Source organism: Mirounga leonina, unplaced genomic scaffold (assembly GCF_011800145.1).
Source record: "Mirounga leonina isolate KUSES-001 unplaced genomic scaffold, KU_Mleo_1.0 Mir_195, whole genome shotgun sequence".
Taxonomy (NCBI): domain Eukaryota; kingdom Metazoa; phylum Chordata; class Mammalia; order Carnivora; family Phocidae; genus Mirounga; species Mirounga leonina.
This window is the reverse complement of record NW_023270490.1, coordinates 1575126-1594114: the sequence shown is the minus strand read 5'-3', so window position 1 is coordinate 1594114 and position 18989 is coordinate 1575126. Positions and strand designations below refer to the sequence as shown.

Genomic DNA, 18989 nt, shown 5'->3' with positions numbered 1-18989 from the left:
CTTGGGGGTCACTGTGTGGCTAGGCTGCTTCCCTCTCACCTCCTCTGGGTGTAGCGGCAGCCACCGGCCAACTCTGAGTGACAAAGAGGAGAGCGGGGATTGGGAAGATGCATTCCTAAATCGTGACCTCCCCACCCCCCTGGAAAGACAGCCCCAGGGCCACAAACAAAAGATGCTAGGGTTCGGGGTGGGGGGGTGCTGGGGGGGGTAGTTTGCCTTGACGCTCAGCTCCATGATGGTGGGAGCTGCTTGTCTCTGTCACCGATACCCGGGGCTCCCACAGAGAAAGCACATCCAGGCCTCCAGAAGGAAAAGGGGGGGGGAGCCTTTCCTCTTCTAAAATCACCATACCAGCAGCTGCTCCCAAGACCCCAGGCTGCCCCAGGCCCTTGGCAAACCAATCTATGAAGCTCCCATTTGACCCCACCCCTGAATTCCAAACCACCTTCGTACCCTTAGGGATGTGACAAAAGACTGCTCCACGGCTCTAAAACCCGGCCTCATAATAGTACCCACCTGTGCAAAGGTTGTCAGGAGGCTTACGTGAGATGGGTTAGGTCCAGGACTTACTAGACACCCGACCCCTGGCAGGTACCCGCCACACTCTCGCTGCACTGAAGACTGGTTGCCAAATGCCAGGAACCTCCCAGCAAAAAATAATAACAAGAGCAAACGCTTATATAATACCTCCCGTGTGCCAGGAACAGCGGGACGCCGAACGTGTGTCCACGCTAACCCCTCCGTGTCCATCCTCAGCTCTCAGGAATGCCGTCCAGGGCTGGAATGGCCGTGGGGGTGCAGTGCAGGGGCACGGGAGGGTATCAGGAGGCAGGGAGGCAGAAGCCTCACCAGGGGTCCCTTCTGTCCCAAGGAATCAGAGACAGCGGTCCGAAGTTCAAACCAGGCCCTGCCATCATGAACAAGCAGGTGAGGCTGGACCTTGGTGTCCACACTTGGGCTAAGAAGACAAGTGGTAAACCTCCCACCCCCCCCAAGAAAAGGGAATGGAAATGCAAGAACCCTTCCCCCACCTCCCTCCACCTGGCCCAGCTTCTCCCCTCTGGCAGGCCAGGGACACACAAACACAAGCTCGCCCACACACCCAGGCTCCTCTTAAAATAAATATATACACACACAAAGCATTTTTTAAACAGCCCGCCCAACTACACTTAAGAAAAAGAATCTGCCCCAACTTGGGCTCAGCAGGACCAAGACCCGTACCCCCTCCTCCTACATAACCTGGCCTGCTGGCCTGATCCCCAAACACTGTACAAAGGTCCCAGACCTGCAGGCCCCTCTAAAGCCAAGCCTGGCACTCAGGACCAGCCGGCCGCCCTAGACCTCTTCCCAAGCAGGGTTCCCAGTCACTCCTCCCCAGCACCCCGGGGCGCTGAGTCACTCTGAGAGCCTGACCCAGCACTCCTCTGCCTGCCCCCTCCAAGCCTGGCACCCCCATCTCCAAGCACAGGCCCTGGAGGGAGTAGCAGAGGAGGGGGAAAAAAAAAAAAAAAGAAACAGCTGTTAGCACCCCACCCAACCACCAAAAAAGCCAAAAATAATAGAACCCCCCAACACACAACAACCCCCCACCAGGAAAGCCATATAAAATCATACAAACCAAAAATAAAGAAAAAAAATCAAAAGCCAACTACTGCCCCCAAAAGGCTTTTAACCATTCTCAAAAAAAAAAAAAAGTTTATTAAAAGTGTTCTTAATGCTTGAAACGGAAAAGATTTCCAAATATACAGACGCCTCTTTTCTCATAGAAATAGATAATTTTTTATAATACAAAAAAAAAAAAAAAAAAGACCAAAAAACAACAACAACACAACAGCAACAGCAACAACCCCGTAGGAACATCTTTAAGCGATTACTCAGGGCCCGGCTGACAGTTACACGTGGGTTGCGTCAGTCCCGTGTACACACGCGTTCAGCCATGTTTAAACCGATTGCATCAACTTCGAAACCGGCCCGCCCGCCGGCGCCGGCACAGGAGGCAGAGGGGGACGCAGAGAGTTTATCATTCATCTGTACACATAGACATTTCTTCTTTAAATAACACCACGGGCGGGCGCCCCATCTGCATGTGCGGTTGGTTTGGACAAAAATATAGATATAGATATAGATAATAAAATATTAAAATTACCGACGAGCTCCCCGCGCTGCCGAGTGCCCCGGTGCCAAAGTTTTGCCGGCGCCACCAGGGGCGGGGGCGGGAGCGCGGGCGCGGGCGCTTCCCGGAGTCTCCGCGGCCGCGGCGCGCCCAGCAGCGCGGAGGCCGGCCGGCAGGGGGACGCGCGCGGGGGCCGCGCTAGCAGTGGCCGGAGGAGGCGAGCAGGGGCTCGGGCAGCTGCTTGAACAAGTTCCGCAGGGTGCTGAGCTCGCGCGACAGCTGCTCCACCTTCTTCTGCAGCCGCTCGTTCTCGGCCGTGAGCTCCAGGACCTTGTGCTGCGTCTCCAGGTTGCGCATCTTGGCCTTGTCGCGGCTCTTGCGCACCGCGATGTTGTTGCGCTCGCGCCGGATCTTGTACTCGTCGCTGTGCTTGTCCACCGTCTTCTTGGCCTTGCTCTTGACCTGCGAGGGCGCCGGCGCCGCCCCCGCATAGCAGGCGGCCGGGGGCGCCTTGGCGTCGGCGGGGCTCGGCGTGCCGGGCGGGCTGGATGACGAGGACGTGGACAGGCTCCCGCTGCTGCCGCTCGGCACCGCCTGGTAGCCGAGGTAGGCGCGCAGCGCGTACGGGAAGCCAGCCGCCATGCCTGCGGCACCGCCGCCCGGCGCTCCGGCCTCCTCCTTCCGCTTGCAGTCCGCGGGCTCGAAGCCCGGCTCCGCCTTGAGCTCGGCGGGCTGCGGCGGCGGCGGCGGGGGCGGCGGGTGCAGCGGCGCGAAGCAGCCGGGGTGCAGCGCGCCCTTAGCGGCCCCCAGGCGCCCCAGGCTCACGTAGCCGTACTCGGACGCCTTCTTGCAGTTCTTGCCCCCGTAGTCGTCGGAGAAGAGGTCGGAGAGGAAGTCGTGGTGCTGCCCGGAGGAGGCGGGCGCGGGGGCGGGCGCGGGCGGAGCCGCCTCAAAGGTGTCCGTGGCGGTGGCCGGCGCCGGGGCCTGCGGCGCGCCCAGCGGCTCCAGGTACGGGCTGAAGTCGATGGCGCGCTCGTGGTCGCCGATGCTACCCAGCTCGCCGGCGGGGGGGCGCGGCCCGGGTCTGGCCGCGGGGGGCGCCGCGGGGGCCGCCTTGCCGGCGTACGCAGCAGCCAAGCAGTCCGCCTCGTAGTAGAAGTTGGCCACTTCCATGGATTTAAAGGCAGGCGGCGGCGGCAGGGGCAGACATGCTGGGTCCCAGGCCACCAGGCGTTGCATGAACGCGGGTGCCCGGGGAGGGGGCCTGGAGCTGCCCGCTCCGGCCGGCCCGCAGGTGGCGCGGCCTCCTGGCTCCGGACTGTCGCCGCTGTGTCGCTGCTGCTGCTGCCGCTGCCGCCGGGGTGGCCGCTACTAGTGCGGGGGCTGACGGCTGGACCCTCGCGTGGGTCCTCTTCCCGGTCCCGTGCGCGGCTCTGACTCGCTAAAGTTTCTCCTGAGCCCGGTTATTTATAAAGGCGGCCCATGGCAACGGCTGCGTCACGCTGGCAGCCGCCCCGGCCCCTCCCGCCGCCGCCGGGACGCGGTGTGGCGGCCCGAGACCCCCGGGAGGGCGTCGGCGGGGCACGGCGGCCAGACCCGAGACCGGCAGTGCGCCCTCGGGGGTCCGCGGGTCGCGGGGGGGGGGCGGCCTTACGCCCCCTGCCCACCCCCACCCGGCGGCCCCGGGATTGGGAGCGAGAAGGGGAGGCGCGACCCCGCCCCCGGACCGCCCTCTCTGGGCTGGAGGCTGTACTGGAAGGGGGTGGAATCCGGGGAGGGGGCAACGCGATCGCCTTCCCCCACCCAAAACACGGCCGCCGCCCGCCCCCTGCTGGAGGAGGCGGTGGCTTCAGGATCGGCGGCGCCCAGCCCGGACGCCCCACAGAGTAGGCGCTCCCCATGCCGGATCCCGGAGACCCCAATCCCCGGCTCTGGCTCCTGGAGAGGTGACCCGTCCCCACGGCCCTCCCCCGGGCGCGGCCCCGCCCCCAAACTTGCCCCCATCCCCAGCTCTCGGAAGGAGGGGATTCCACGCTGGTGGAGACTCCCCTCGTAAAGCCACGTCCAATACAAGGACCCGGGTCGGAGTGGGGAGGGATGGAGGTCAGTTCAAGGGAGCACTCCACCCGGGCCTCTGGGGCGGCGACTGCGCCCCTCCCCTAGCCCCGCCCACCGGACCTGCCCGCCCCCTTAGACCACACCTGGGTCTTCTCTGGCCCCACCCGACCCTGACCTGGGCCCAGGGAGGTGGAAGGGGGCGGGGGTGCTAGACTCTACCACATTATGCGACCTTGGGCGAGTCACTTTACTTCTCCAACCTCCAGCCATGAAGGTCCGTTACAGTTATCATTAACTGTAATACTGTCTCCACCAGACTCCCAAACATAAGGCTTCATTTTTAAGTCCACTCTGGGAGGCACAACAGAAAGAAGCCACCCCCTACACAGGGTACAAAGAACCCTGGGAGGGGGGGCGGGCATAAGACACCCAAGGTCACATGGCCTCATGTCCCCCACTAGTCTCAAAAGAAGAGTTCTTGTCAGGGCACCCGAAGACCTATTTGCCAACCTGAGGCCAAAACCCTATTTCTGAGGCTGGGGGTGGGGATGTCAAGCCAGACCCCACTGAGAGCTATGCAGGAGAGAGAAGGGACTTCCCCCATTGTTACCAAGTCCCCACTTTGTATTGAGGGTGGGCCTGGACCCAGGGTTCCCTTCTCCACCACGGCAGGAGGATGCTTCTGCTACTCCTGGTACACAGATGGGAAAACAGGCCATGGCCCATCCTGGATTGGAACAGTGGGCTGTGTAGGCTCAAGGGGCCCCTTGCCTCTCCAGCCCCGTGCCCAGGCCATTTGGGCAGATCCTTGGGCCCACCCCTCTGCCACTCCCGGCCCAGGCCGCCCAGGCAGGAGCTCCCAGCCTGCCTGGGGATAACCCCCGGCCCACTGACCCCAGCCCTGGCCCTGGCGGGCAGGCAGGCATTGCTCAACCTTCAGTGTTATCTGCTGAGCTGGGGTGACCTCCGCCCCAGAGAGCTGGAGAAATGACATCTCCAAGCGCCCTTGGGGGTGGAGGGGAGCAGGGAAGAACAGGATGAAACACTGACCGGGCCTGCTGGCTTTCTGGGCCTTCCCAGCAGCCACTGGGCTAGGGAGAGATCTGAGGCCCCAGGGCCACTCAGCCAGGCCTTCCAGGCTGCAAAGTAGGACGCTCAGAGCTCAGCAAAGTGGGACACTCACACCACCTCCAAGAGGCCCTCCTGGCCCCACCTGCAAGTGAATTTCCTTACCAGCCTGTCACCAGCTACCGTTACCCTACTTGTCCAGTCTACCTCAGTCTCCCCCCCACCCTCCCCAAAAGACTGCCCGTTCTATGACGGCTGGCCCGCAAATACTGGGCCTCCTCGGCTGGGCATGATCAAAAGTCACAAGTAGTGAATGCATCTGCTGTTCCCTCTGGACCAAGAACACTGGTCCCCTAGCTCTGCTCAAGGCAACTCCTCAGGGCTCAGCTCAAAGGTTACCTCCAAGAAGCCCTCCTTAACCTCCCCGTTGGAAGTCCCAGACCCTCAGTCGCTTCTTCCACATTCCCGTATTCTCTTTACAATCAAAAGTATCTCCCCTATGCATGTGGCTTTCTGTCCCCACTGCCCCCTCCCCACGTCACCCCCACCAGGGCAGGGATTCTTGTTTTGTTCATTGCTGTGCCCCAGTGCCTAGAACAGTGCCTGACACGGGGAAGATGCTCAATGTATGGAGGAGGCGGAGAAAGTGAGGTCACCCGCGTGCTGGGCTATGTAACCCCAGGCAAGATGGCTTCCTTCTCTGAGCCTCAGCAGCCCGCCCCCCCACATGCGCACAGGCGTTCTGGGGAGATTGCAGTGAGACCTGGGGGGTCTGAAGCTAATTAGAGGATTTGCTGTGTGTCCTCAAGCACATCTTCCACCCTCTCTGAACCACATTTTAAGCTCTCCACATGTATTAACTCATTTAATCCTCCTGATAACTTATAGGAAACAGATCCCATTATCTCCACTTTACAAATGAGGAAACTGAGGCCAAGGTCACATTTAAGGGGTGGGAAGGACTAAAGTCTTTCCAGGCTCACCTTCCCCCTTCGGGCTTGTAATAAATCATAACGGGTCTGGGGGTGTGAACCCCATTTTCTGAATGGAAGAACTGAGTTCCAGAGGAGGGTGCCCTGGTGTCGAGTCGAAGGGCCCTGGAGTGAGTCGAGGGGCAACCTGATCCTAGTGTCCAGCCCCCAAGGACCAGACTCACCCCATCAGGGTCTTGTTCTGCTGGCCCCCAGGATGGACTTCACCCACCAGACACTGAGCCTTTTGCTTCCCTGCTCAAGATTCTCCACGCTGGCCTGACGGAGAAATCTGCGGCCACCCCAGGTGCCTGCAGAGGCTGCGTGCTTGGGTGACGTAAGCCCTTGTGTTTACAAGCCTCATTGCTCAACAGGCCCTGCCTGCTGCCGCGCCATGAACACTCAGCCTCCCCTCCAACGAGGGTCTGATGGGCCAGCAACTACTAGGGCCCAGAGGCCACCAGCACGCCCCCGTGGTCCTGCACCAGGGACAGCCCAGAAGCCGGGTTCCACCTGACACCACCCACAATGCCCTCTACCGGTTACTGTCCCCCCCAGGTGTCTGTCAGAGCCTGGGTGGGGAAGGGTCTCAAACGGGCAGCCAGAAGTCAAATCCAACCCACAGATGTGTTCAGTGTGACCCCCTGCGTTTTGCTTTGTTGTGTGTGGGTTTTTTTCCTAATGAATTAATTGCCAACATTTAAAAATCAGGAGACTTCACATCAAAATTCCAGTTTTCAGCTTCTCTTTTAAAACCAGAATCCGTGGGCTGGGCCTCTGTGGCTGTAAGTGTGGGCAGGAACCAGGCGGGGGCTGTGGAGGAACAGGCTCTTTCCTACCCGGATACACACCCTCCTCTGCCCCCAAACTGCTTTCAAAAAATCCCTTCTCCCAGCCTCTGCAGCTTCTCCCTGGCCCCATTTTCAGGAGGAGAAAACCAAGGCAACTTGCCCAGAGGGAGTCCCAATGTCGCTCCTTTGATGGAGAATGGTCAAAGGTGTTCGCAGGGGGTAGAAATCAGCCTGCTGGTAGAAACATAAGGCTGAAAGAGGAACCATCAGAGATGGTCCATGGAGCCGGTCTCTCGTGGATCTGGAATGGGGGGCCTGAAAGGGGTGGGCTTTGGTTCCTGTTCTGTACCCTCCTTACTGGGACACTCCAGTGTGTCCTCTACACCTCAGTCCCTGGTCTACAGAACGGGATAATAATACCCCTCTGTCTTGGGCATTCTGAGCCAGCAGTTCCCCTCCCACTGGCCCACTGTGACACATGGGAATGCATCCCCTTAGTCCCCCGAGAGGGCCTGACCCTGGTAAGTCATGGAAGCCTCACAAAGTAGGCTGATGGGAAACAGGTCCAGAGAGGGTTAGGACCTTCCCCTAGGTCACAGTGAACCAGTAAAAGAGCCAGACTGAAAAGCCAGATCCCTGATTCCAAGATTTTCCCCACTACGCCTCCTCTTTAAAGCTTCACTTTCCCCATCTACCAACTGGGGCTGAAATTAGATCCCTGAGGGCTGCCGAGCCAAATATCCTGGGATCCAGGGTTTTGGAGTCCTGGGAGATGCTCAGGGCTGGCTCGTGAAACTTGTCTGTGCATATGCTGCCACCATGTGGCGGGCTCTGGGAATGCAGGAGTGATTTAAGTGCATCCTCTTGCTTTGGGATACAGAGGTAGGCACTATGGCTATGATAGATATTCACAGGACAGGAGCAGGCTACTGAAAGAAATAAAAATGTCCAACGAACCAATGTCTACAGACAAAAGGTGCTCATTTTCACTTAGTCATTCATCAAATAGTTTTTGGCATCTACGGTGGCTCATGCCCTAGAAACATATTCATGAACAAGACAGAGCGATTCCTGTTTTCACGGTGTTGACATTCTCCTTGGAGAAGACAAACAAGAAACAAGATAAATGAGTAATGTATACATTGTGTTAGATCCTGGTAAACACCCTGGAGAAAAATACAGCAGAGGAGGGGAATGAGGAGTGCAGGAGGGGGGGTGGGGGGCTGGCGTGGATTTTTGACTTTAGAGTGGTCAGAGGAGGGGGAACGGTAAGTGCAAAGGCCCTAACGTAGGAGCATGCCTGGCCCATGTAGTTGCTGTGGGTGGAGTAGGTGGACAGTAGGAGGAAATTATTTCAGAAATAATGAGGGCCAGGGGTGCCTGGGTGGCTCAGTCGGTTAAGCGTCTGACTTCGGTTCAGGTCATGATCTTGGGTCCTGGGTCGGAGTCCTGCATCGGGCTCCCCGCTCAGCAGGGAGTCTGCTTGTCCCTCTCCCTCTGCCCCTCCCCCTACTTGTGGTCTCTCTATCTCTCAAATAAATAATTTTTTTTTAAGATTTTTATTTATTTATTCATGAGAGACAGAGAGAAACAGAGGGAGAAGCAGGCTCCCAAGGAGCGGGAAGCCCGATGCGGGACTCGATCCCAGGACCCTGGGATCATGACCTGAGCTGAAGGCAGACGCCCAACCATCTGAGCCACCCAGGTGCCCAATAATCTTTTTTTAAAAAAAGAAACCAAGAAATAGTGGGGGCCATATCCCTCAGGGCTTTGTGGGGCACTAAATAGACTTTGGCTTTTACCCCAGGTTAGCTGGGAGCCATGGAGAGTTCTGAGCAGAAGAGGAACAGGATCTGATTTGGGTTCTAACGGAATCCCTCTGGCTGCAAGTGGAGGAGGGTGGACACTACTAGCAGCCAGAGGAAGCAAGGAGCCCAGGGAGGAGGTAACCGCAGTCCGTGCAAGCAGCTGATGGGAGACGCCAGCAGCGGGGTGGCCGTGGAGGCGGTGAGAGAAGGGGTCAGATTCTGAATCTGTTTTGAAAGTAGAACTTTCAGAATTTGCTGATAGATCCAGTTATAAGACAGCCACACTCCATATGGACTGCTCCATAGCCATTTAAAGGGATAAGGTATATGACTACCAGAAGCACCAGCCCCCAAAAGAAAGAAGTAGATAAATCAGACGATGTCAAAATTAAAAACGTCTGTGCAGCCAAGGGAAAAATCAATAGAGTGGAAAGTCAGCCCTAAGGAATGGGAGAAAATACTTGTAAATCATGTATCTGATACGTAATATCCAGAATATGTAAAGAACTCCCACAACTCAACAACAGAGAAACCACCCAATTAAAAATGGGGAAAGGACTTGAACAGACATTTCTCCAAAGAAGGTGTGTGAATGGCTAATAAGCACGTGAAAAGATGCTCAATGTCACTGATGGTTAGGGAGATACAAATCCAAACCACCATGAGAGACCACCCCACACCCACTAGGATGGCTACTCTCAAGAAAAATAGGATATAACAAGTGTTGGTGAAGATACGGAGAAAATGTTCGTGGGAATGCAAACTGCTGCAGCCACTGTTGGGAAACAGTATGGCAGTTCCTCAAAAAAATTAAAAATATGAACTACCATATGATCTGGTAATTCCACTTCTAGCTGTATACCCAAAAGAACTGAAAGCAGGGTTTTGACGTTATACATGCACACCCATGCTCATAGAAGCATTATTCACAATAGCCAAAAAGGTGGAAGCAATCCAAGTGTCCATCGATGTATAAATGGATAAACAAAATATGGTCTATACATGCGACAATTATTCAGCCTTTAAAGGGAAGGAAATTCAGATATACCACACATGGATGAGCCTTGAGGACGTGATGCTAAGTGAAATAAACCAGGCACAAAAGGACAAATACCATATGATTCCACTTAGATGAGGTCCTGAGAGCAGTCAAATTCATAGACAGAAAGTAGCGTGGTGGATGCCAGGGGCCGGGGAGAGAGGGGTGGGGAGCTGTTTAATGGGGACAGAGTTTCCATCTGGGATGATGAGAAGCTTCTGGAGACAGATAGTGGTGAGGGCTGCACTACAGTATGAATATACTTAATGAACTGTACCTTTAAAAATAATTAAGATGGGGCGCCTGGGTGGCTCAGTTGGTTAAGTGACTGCCTTCGGCTCAGGTCATGATCCTGGAGTCCCGGGATTGAGTCCCGAATCGGGCTCCCTGCTCGGCAGGGAGCCTGCTCCTCCCTCTGACCCTCCCCCCTCTCATGTGCTCTCTCTCTCTCATTCTCTCTGTCTCAAATAAATAAATAAAATCTTTAAAAAAAATAATTAAGATGGAAAAAAATAATTAAGATGGTAAATTTCATGTTATCTGAATTTTACCACAACTTAAAAAAAAAAAAAAGGACAAGGCAGATCTTCATATGTCAACATGGAGAGGTGCCCAAGGGCCCTGTGAGGTGAAAGAAAGATGTGGCGGGGCAGGATCCTGGTGGAGTTGGCTAATTTGCCATTAGCTAAAATACATATATTTTTAATTACACATAGTGTTGATGGTGCGGGAAGACACACACTCTTACAAACTTCTAGTGGCCGTGTAAAGTGGTAGAACCTCTAGTTGTAGTTTGGCCCAGAAATGTCGTTGAGCCCAGAAATGCTGGGCATTTATACTACAAAGATACTCACAGCTGCACAAAGAAGAACGGACATGGTAATAGCAGGAGACTGTGGACAGCATCAGTGCCTACCATCACCAGGAATACTATGCCGTGCTGAGAATGAGGGATGAAGAAGAGGATGAGGGAGAGGAGCTAGACCCGCACCATCCCACAGAACTTTCTGGGACGATGGCAACGTTCTACAATCTGTGCTGTGTCGTATGGAACCTACTAGCCACAATTGAGGCTAGTGTGATGGAGGAAATGAATTTTGTATTTTATTCCATTTTAATTAAATTTAAATAGCCTCCTGTGCTTAGTGGGTACCGTCCTGAACAATACACATCTGGAACCAAGATCTATCATTAAGAGGAAAAAGCCAAGGGCAGGCCAGGATGTGTGGTGTGCAAACCCCCACAGAACTGAGAGGAGATGCAGGACTTCACTCAAGTGTGTGTTTGAGAAGGTTTCTCCCAATGAAAGGGCCACAAGAAACTGGTGACCAGGGGCAGCCTAGGGCCCGGGGTGCTCTGAATGTGTTGTGTGATAACATACCCCAGAACTTAGTGGCCTAACACAACCCGCCATTTGGTTTGCTCCCAATCCTGTGGGATCAGAAATCTGGGCAACTTGTCTCTGCCCAGTGCTGGCTGCTGGCTGGAACGTACGAGGTGACTCCTTTACCCCCATGTGCGACATCTCAGCTAGATGGCCCGATTGGTTGATGGGCCAGCTGGGGCATATGTCTGCCAGCTTCATCCTCGGTCCCTCGGTTCTCCACTATGGAGTCTCTCCTTCCCCACGTGGCCCTCCCAGCACAGTAGCCACATCGCTCATACAGCAGCTGGCTTCCCCCGGAGCGCAAAAATGAAAAATGCTAGGCCTTCTTTAGGCTTAAGTCCAAAACCGACACCACCATTCATCCTATTGGCGGGAGCCACTCAAGTAAGTCTTCCACAGGAAGAGGGCTGGGGACTGACGTGGGAGGTGGGAGGAGGACCTTCATTTTTTTTTCTAACTCTAAAACGTTCACGACGGATATGTGTTACCTTATTATCTGTTTGAGTTTAGAAAGTCATACATTGCCTGGTCCTGTCTCCACACCTTTGCTTGTGCTGTTCCCTCTGCTTCAACACCCTTCCCTTCCACCTGCAGCTGAGACAATGCCCGGAGAAACTTGCCCTGAGCGCCCAAGTCAAATGACTCCGTTTCCTCTGCACTCCCCACAGTTTGTGCCTCTAGAATCTCATTCTGCCCCTACTGGAGTTAGTTTTGGGTAATCAGCCTCTCCCGGCAGCCCCTTAAGGTCAGCCTAAACTAGGTCATGTCTGTTCGCACGTATACACACACACACACACACACACACACACACACACACACACACAGTGAAATTATGCAAGTGCCGAGTAGGTGCTCGGTGATTTGGGGGCCCAACCACTTGCCTGACCCACAATCTCCCCGCCCCACTAGTAGGCCTTTGTGGGCATCTGTGGGTGCACTACCCAGAATCACCACCAGGTGGCAGGAGAGCCCAGCCTCCAACCTCCCCAGCGCCTGTCTGAGCTGGGAATGCCCCCACAGGTTGGAAAGCGGAGAGGTCACGGAGGCCAGGACAGGGGGCCCCAAACCCAGCTTTGAAGATAAATTGCCCATCCTTATTGCCCACTCCCCTCCCCAACTTCAAAATTTGCCTCCGCCTCAAGCAAACTGACTTTAATCAGAGGCAAACCAAGTACTGGTAGATGCAAACGAGCTGGAACCACCTACGAAATCTTGGACCGAGTGAAACACCAGACAAAAAGAATACACCCTGCATGCTTCCCTGTATATGAAGCTTTAGAAAAATAGGCAAAATTCATCTATGGCAGGAAACATCAGAACGGGAGCTGCCTCAAACTGGGGGATGGGCAGCCTCGAATGGGGAAACATGAGGGTACTTTCTGGGTACTTTCTGGGGTGATGGTAATGTTCTGTATTAGTTTCCTAGGGCTGCCATGATAAAATGCCACCACGAACTATGCGGGTTAAAACAACATGCTCCAAGTCTGAAGTCTGAAATCAGGGCCACGCTCCTTCCGAAGGCTCTGGGGAAGAATCCTTGCTTGCCTCTTCCAACTAATGGTGGTTACCAGGAATCCTTGGCATTCCTGGGCTTGTCGCTGCATCCCTCCAATCTCTGCCTCTGTCTCTGCATGGCCTTCTTCCCCCTATATGTGTCCGTGTCCAAATCTCCTTCTCCTTTCTCTCATAAAGTCGCCAGTCATTAGATTTAGGGTCCACCCTAATCCTGGATGATCTTATATTAACTCGGTTACATCTGCAAGACCCTATTTCCAAATCAGGTCACATTCACAATTACCAAGAGTCAGGACTTGAACATCTCTCTCTGAGGGACTCGATTCAACCCACTTCATGTTCTCTATCTTGGAAAGAGTTTGGGCAACACAGGTAGATGCACTTACCAAAAATAATCAAAAGTACACCTAAGATTTGTGCATTTCCCTGCATATAAGTTTTCAAGACAGAAACAAATATTGAACTCTAGCTGATGATAGGCACGCTGAAGTGTTTAGGGGTGAGGTGTGCTGGGGCCTGCAACTCACTGTATTTAGTTGTCCTGGCTCTTTTAATTGGGAACGATTCCTCAGTCTTTCTTATTCATGACCTTGACACTTTTGAAGAGGACAGACTGGTTATTTTGCAGAATGTCCCTCCTATGGCTCTGTCTGAAGTTACTCCTGGTTAGACTCTGGCTCTGCACCTTTGTCAGGAACCACCCAAGTGGTGGTGTGTTTGTCCTCCTCAATGCTTGCCATCGGGAGACACCCAAGAGCCACTGACCCCTTACTAGGGATGGCAATATTGATCACGTGGTCAAGATGATGTCGGCCAGGTCTCACCGCTGTGAAGTTACTGTATTTTCTCTTTATAATGAGAAGTAGCTTGTGGGGAGATATTTTTAAACCATCTAACTATTTTGTTAATCCTCCAAAGTTCACTAATTTTTCAGTTTCACTGATTTTCACCAATTTTAACATCGCATATGATGTCTGCCTCAGTCTATTGCTACGTAATAAATTATCCCAAAACATAGCAGCTTCAGGGAATAATCATTCATTTTTTCATCTGGAGTTTGACTGGAAGGTTCTGGCTTGGGGTGTCTCAGGTCATCAAGATGTCAGCTGGGGGGGCACCTGGGTGGCTCAGTCAGTTAAGCGTCTGCCTTCAGCTCAGGTCATGATCTCAGGGTCCTGGGATCGAGCCCCGCATTGGGCTCCCTGTTCGGCAGGGAGCCTGCTTCTCCCTCTCCCTTGGCCCCTCTCCCCCTGTTCATGCACTCTCTCTCTCTCTCTCTGTCTCTCACAGTAAATAAATAGAATCTTAAAAAAAAAAAAAAAAAAGATGTCAGCTGGGGCTGCCATTATCTGAAAGCTCAAAGGGGCTGGGGCATCGGCAGCCAGGAGGAATCTAACGTGAGCCGTAGGTGAGAACCACATGCTTACCTTTTAGTTCTCCAGCAGGCACAGTTTAAAAAGTAGAAAGAGATAAGGGCAAAATTCCTTTTTGTAATATACTGTATTTAATTCAATGGAACTCAAATCGCATTTCAACACGTTCTCAATATGAAAAATTATTGACGTATCTGACATCTCTTTTTCAGTGTATATTTCTCACAGCACGTTCCGACTTGGACTGGCCAGAGCCGGCACTAAACAGCCATGGTGGTTAGTGACTCGTGTGGGACAGCTCAGCGGGAGGCACCTGCTTCCAAGATGACTCACTCACAGGGCTGTTAAGGGATTCCTCGGTCCCCCACCACGTGGCCCTGTTTGTCCGGATGCCTGAGTGTCCCCCATGGAAGCTGTCTTCCCCTAGAGAGAGTTATGGCAGAGTACGGCAAGGAGGGAGTACCTGCCTTTTACTGACCTCGTTCTCGGACACAGCACAGCTTGCTTCTGCCGTATTCTACCCATCCGCATGGGATCACTGAGTCCAGCCCCCACACAAGGGAAAGTGAATGAGATGCCACCTCTTGAGACGAATGGAGATAAGACAGTAAGTCAAAGAATTGGTGGGCATATCTTAAAATCGCCATACTCCCACTTTATTTGTTTATTCATTTATATCAGGAGGGACCCGTGGATTTTATGTTATCCCAGGGGTAATAAATCCATCACTACCATTACTTATTTCGATGCTCAAAGTGACCCAGATTTGGCCAGTCTAAGTCACTTTTTACTGGCTCCCGGGTCTTTCCACCATGTCCCCATCATTCTCTGGGCATTCCCTCATTTCTGGGACAAGATGTTCCAGGCTCCATTTCTACTTGTCTTAACCCAGCCCTGGTTCCTTTTACAGGAGAATGGTATTTTGAAACCAGAATCTGGGTGCTGTCCAACTTCTTGATTTTTACCAACCTCACAGGCGTAAAGGGATATTTCCTGGTTGTTTTCATTCGCATATCCTATTACTAATGAGTTTGAGCCTGCTTCATTTGCTAGTAGTTTTCCTCTTGTGTCAATTGCTCTCCACATCCGTTGTCCCTTTTCCTTGGGGGCTGCTGTCTTTTCCGCTGTTGTCTATTTGCAAGTTTCCTGTATATTCTAAGCACAGCAATTTTAGACACTGCAATGTCTTCACACTCTTGACACCTGCCTATTTACTCTGTCCGTGGTATCCTTTGGCCAGAATTCCTTAATTTTTATATTATCAGGGTAATGCAAAAAAAAAAAAATTTTTTTTTTGCCTTTTATACATTTGTGGGGGTTTTTTTGTTGTGGTAAAATACAGATAACATAAAATTTACCATTTTAGTGGTTTTTAAGGATACAATTCAGTGGCATTAACTATAATCACAGAGTTGTGCAACCATCACCACCATCCATCTCTGGAACTTTCTCATCTCCCCAAATGGAAACTCTGTCCTCCTCCTCCCCCAGCCTCTGGAAACCTCTATTCCACTTTCTGTCTCTATGGATGTGATGCTCTGGGTACCTCAAATAAGTGGAACCGTACAATATTTGTCCTTTTGTGTCTGGCTTGCTTCCCCTGGATAATGTCTTCAAGGTTCATCCATGTTGTAGTCTGTGTCAGAATTCCACTTCTTTTTAATGCTAAGTAATATCCCATCATTCAGATAAACCACATTTTGTGCATCCATCCACCTGTCAACGGATATCTGCATTGTTTTCGCCTTCTGGTTGTGGTGAATGATGCTGCTGGGAACGGGTGTATGAGAATCTGAGTTCATTTTCAATTCTTTTAGGGATAAACCTAGAAGTGGAATTGGGGATCATATGGTAATTCTATGTTTTCACTTTCCCAGGAAGCGCCAAACTGCTTTCCACACAAGCTGCCCTGTTTTGCATTCCCACCAGCACTGAGCAAGTTTCCAGTGTCCCCACATGCTCATCGGAACGGGTTCTTTTCCATTGTTTTTTTATGAGAGCCATCCTATGGGGTGCAAAGTGGTATCCCCTTGAGTCTCCCTAGTGACACCGAGCATCACTTCATATGTACACTGGCCATCTGAAGGGGGGTTTTTTTGGCGGGGGGGGAAGATGCCTATTCAGGTTCCTTGACCATTTCTGAATCAGGTTCTTCATGCTTGTGCTTTTGAAATTGGCTTAATTTAAAAAGTCCTTTCTCACCTCTAGGCATAGAGTGTCCTTCTGACTATTCTTTTACTAATGGGAGAGTGCTTTTTTGGAGTAAAATATATATAATATTTATCATTTTAACCATTTGTAAGTGTACAATGCAGTGGTATTAATTACATTCACAATATCTCGTACCCATCACCACTGTCAATACCCAAAACTTTGTCATCGTCCCCAACATAAACTCCCCATCCTTCCCCATCCTTCCCCTCTCCAGCTTCTAGCAGTCACCATCCTACTTTCTGTCCGCATGAATCTGCTTATCATTGTTCTTCTGTGTTTGGCTTATTTCCCTTAGCATACACTTTCAGGATCTCTCCACCTTGTAGCATGTGTCAAAATCTCTTTCCTTTTTTTTTTTTTTTTTTAAGATTTTATTTAGGGGGCGCCTGGGTGGCTCAGTCGTTGGGCGTCTGCCTTTGGCTCAGGTCATGATCTCCAGGTCCTGGGATCGAGCCCCGCATCGGGCTCCCCGCTCGGCGGGGAGTCTGCTTCTCCCTCTCCCTCTGCCTCTCCCCACTGCTCCTACTCTCTCTCTCTCTGTGTATCTCTCTGTCTCAAATGAATAAATTTAAATTTTAAAAAAAGATTTTATTTAGAGAGAGAGAGAAAGCGAGCACGTGCGCATGCATGCAGGGGGAGCGGGAGAGGGAGAGAGAGAGAATTTCAAGCAGACTCTGCACTAAGCACAGAGCCTGACGCGGGGCTCAATCCCGCGACCCATGAGATCACAACCTGAGCCGAAACCAAGAGTCAGATGCCTAATTGACGGACCCACCCAGGCGCCCCCAGATTAGTTACTGGAGGAACATCGAGTACCTATGATGTGGGTGATTGAGAATCTCATCCAGGCACCAAAATACACCAAGCCCTGAGTCCTGCCCTCACAGGGCTGACACTCTAGTGGCAGGGCAGGTGGGGGGACACAACAGACAAACATGCATATGGGATGATTTCAGGTCTTGATAATACTATAAAGGAAAATAAAGCAGAAGCTGGGTCTGTATGGGTGGCAGCATTATTAGAGGGCATCTCTGAGGAGGTCTAAGCAGAGGCCAGAAGGAGCGGCATCCTGTGTATATAGAATGCATGTAAAATACCAGTGGAAGATCCTGACGCATAGTAAATGCTCAATTAATGGTGGCTCACAGTTCTATCCCAGAGGTGTGTTTCCAGTTTTGCTGAATAGCACAGGCCTGGGCTACTGTAACATTTCCTCCTCCCTTGCTCCCTCCAGCTTAGAGGTGGCAATGACTTCTGCTGCCAATTGCTGAGCTTTTTCACACCCTCTTTTTCGACTTTTGGGCTCCTCCACCATCCCTGTCACCAATTCCCCATTGGAAAGTCTCTCTGTTTAAATGCACAGTGGTTTCCTTTCCTGCTACGAGGAAAGGATCTGAGAGCAAACTGGCAGGTGAGTAGCATGGTAGGCTTTTGCAGCCCTTTCCCCTTTCTTTCTTTTTTTTTTTTTAAAGATTTTATTTATTTATTTGAGACAGAGAGAATGAGAGACAGAGAGCATGAGAGGGAGGAGGGTCAGAGGGAGAAGCAGACTCCCTGCCAAGCAGGGAGCCCGATGCGGGACTCGATCCCAGGACTCCAGGATCATGACCTGAGCCGAAGGCAGTCGCTTAACCAACTGAGCCACCCAGGCGCCCCGCCCTTTCCCCCTTCTTGAAGCTAAAACCCGGGTGGGCTATAGATAGGAGAGGCAGCTGGGGGCTGGGGACCAGGCCTGCTTTTGTCCTAGCTCCGCCTTTTGTCAGCTCTGCAAACTTCATCAAGTCACGTCGCCTCCCTGAAGCCTATTTTCTCACCTGTCCTGTGGGAGAAAGGATTGTACTCGTTGATAATACAGGGTGTTCTGAGGATTTGATAGGGTGTGGCATGGACAACCACAGCCTTAAGAAAGAATAGGAAAGAAGAGACTTCCCCTACCGGTCGAAAAACAAACATGCCAGTATAATAAAAACTGGGGTGCTGGCCCACAGAAACGCAGGCCAACGAGGGAACGCAGGGGGGCTGGAGCCGACCGCGGTTGTCTGAGAACCTCGGTGCATGGAACCACAGCCTGCCCGGGAAAGGAGAGACGGTTCAGGAGATATTGTTGGGAAACTGGCCCCAAACAAAACTGCAAACAAAGGCAGACTCTTCACATGGATTAAAGTCTTAATACAAAGGGAGAAACCATGAAATTAGTCAAGTTATAGACCCATGGTGGAAAATTGCTCAGCCATAAAAAGGAATGAGATTTGGGGGTGCCTGGGTGGCTCAGTCATTTGAGCCCTATACACTCAGCGGGGCTTCTGCTTGAGATTCTCTCCCTCTGCCCCTCCCCCCACATGCTCACGTGCTCTCTCTGTCTCAAATAAATAAATCTTTAAGAAAAACTAATCTAATGAATGAATTCTCTCATCAGATCCTCACTAGACATCCATAAGGTGGGCCCATGGGTCCATATGTTATAGAAGAAGAAACTGAGGCTCAGAGAAAGTCCCAACTCGGCCCACGCTCACCTAGCTAGTAAGTAGTGAAGCTGGAATTCGAACCCAGGCCGCCTCCTCACCTTGGTGCCTTCCTTCCAAATCTCTCCTTGCTCTGTGGCTTCCCACACTACGCTCACAGCCACCCTGAACCTCTCTGGTTCTAGAAATT

General features: G+C 52.4%; 1 protein-coding gene across 1 annotated transcript; it reads right to left on the bottom strand.

The window, feature by feature from the left end:
• Positions 1-1682: 1682 nt before the first annotated feature.
• CEBPB (CCAAT enhancer binding protein beta) lies at positions 1683-3691 on the bottom strand. The gene has a single exon (XM_035025394.1). It carries the CDS (start codon positions 3350-3352, stop codon positions 2312-2314), a length of 1041 nt encoding a protein of 346 aa, XP_034881285.1. The 5' UTR covers positions 3353-3691; the 3' UTR covers positions 1683-2311.
• Between the last annotated feature and the right edge of the window lie 15298 nt (positions 3692-18989).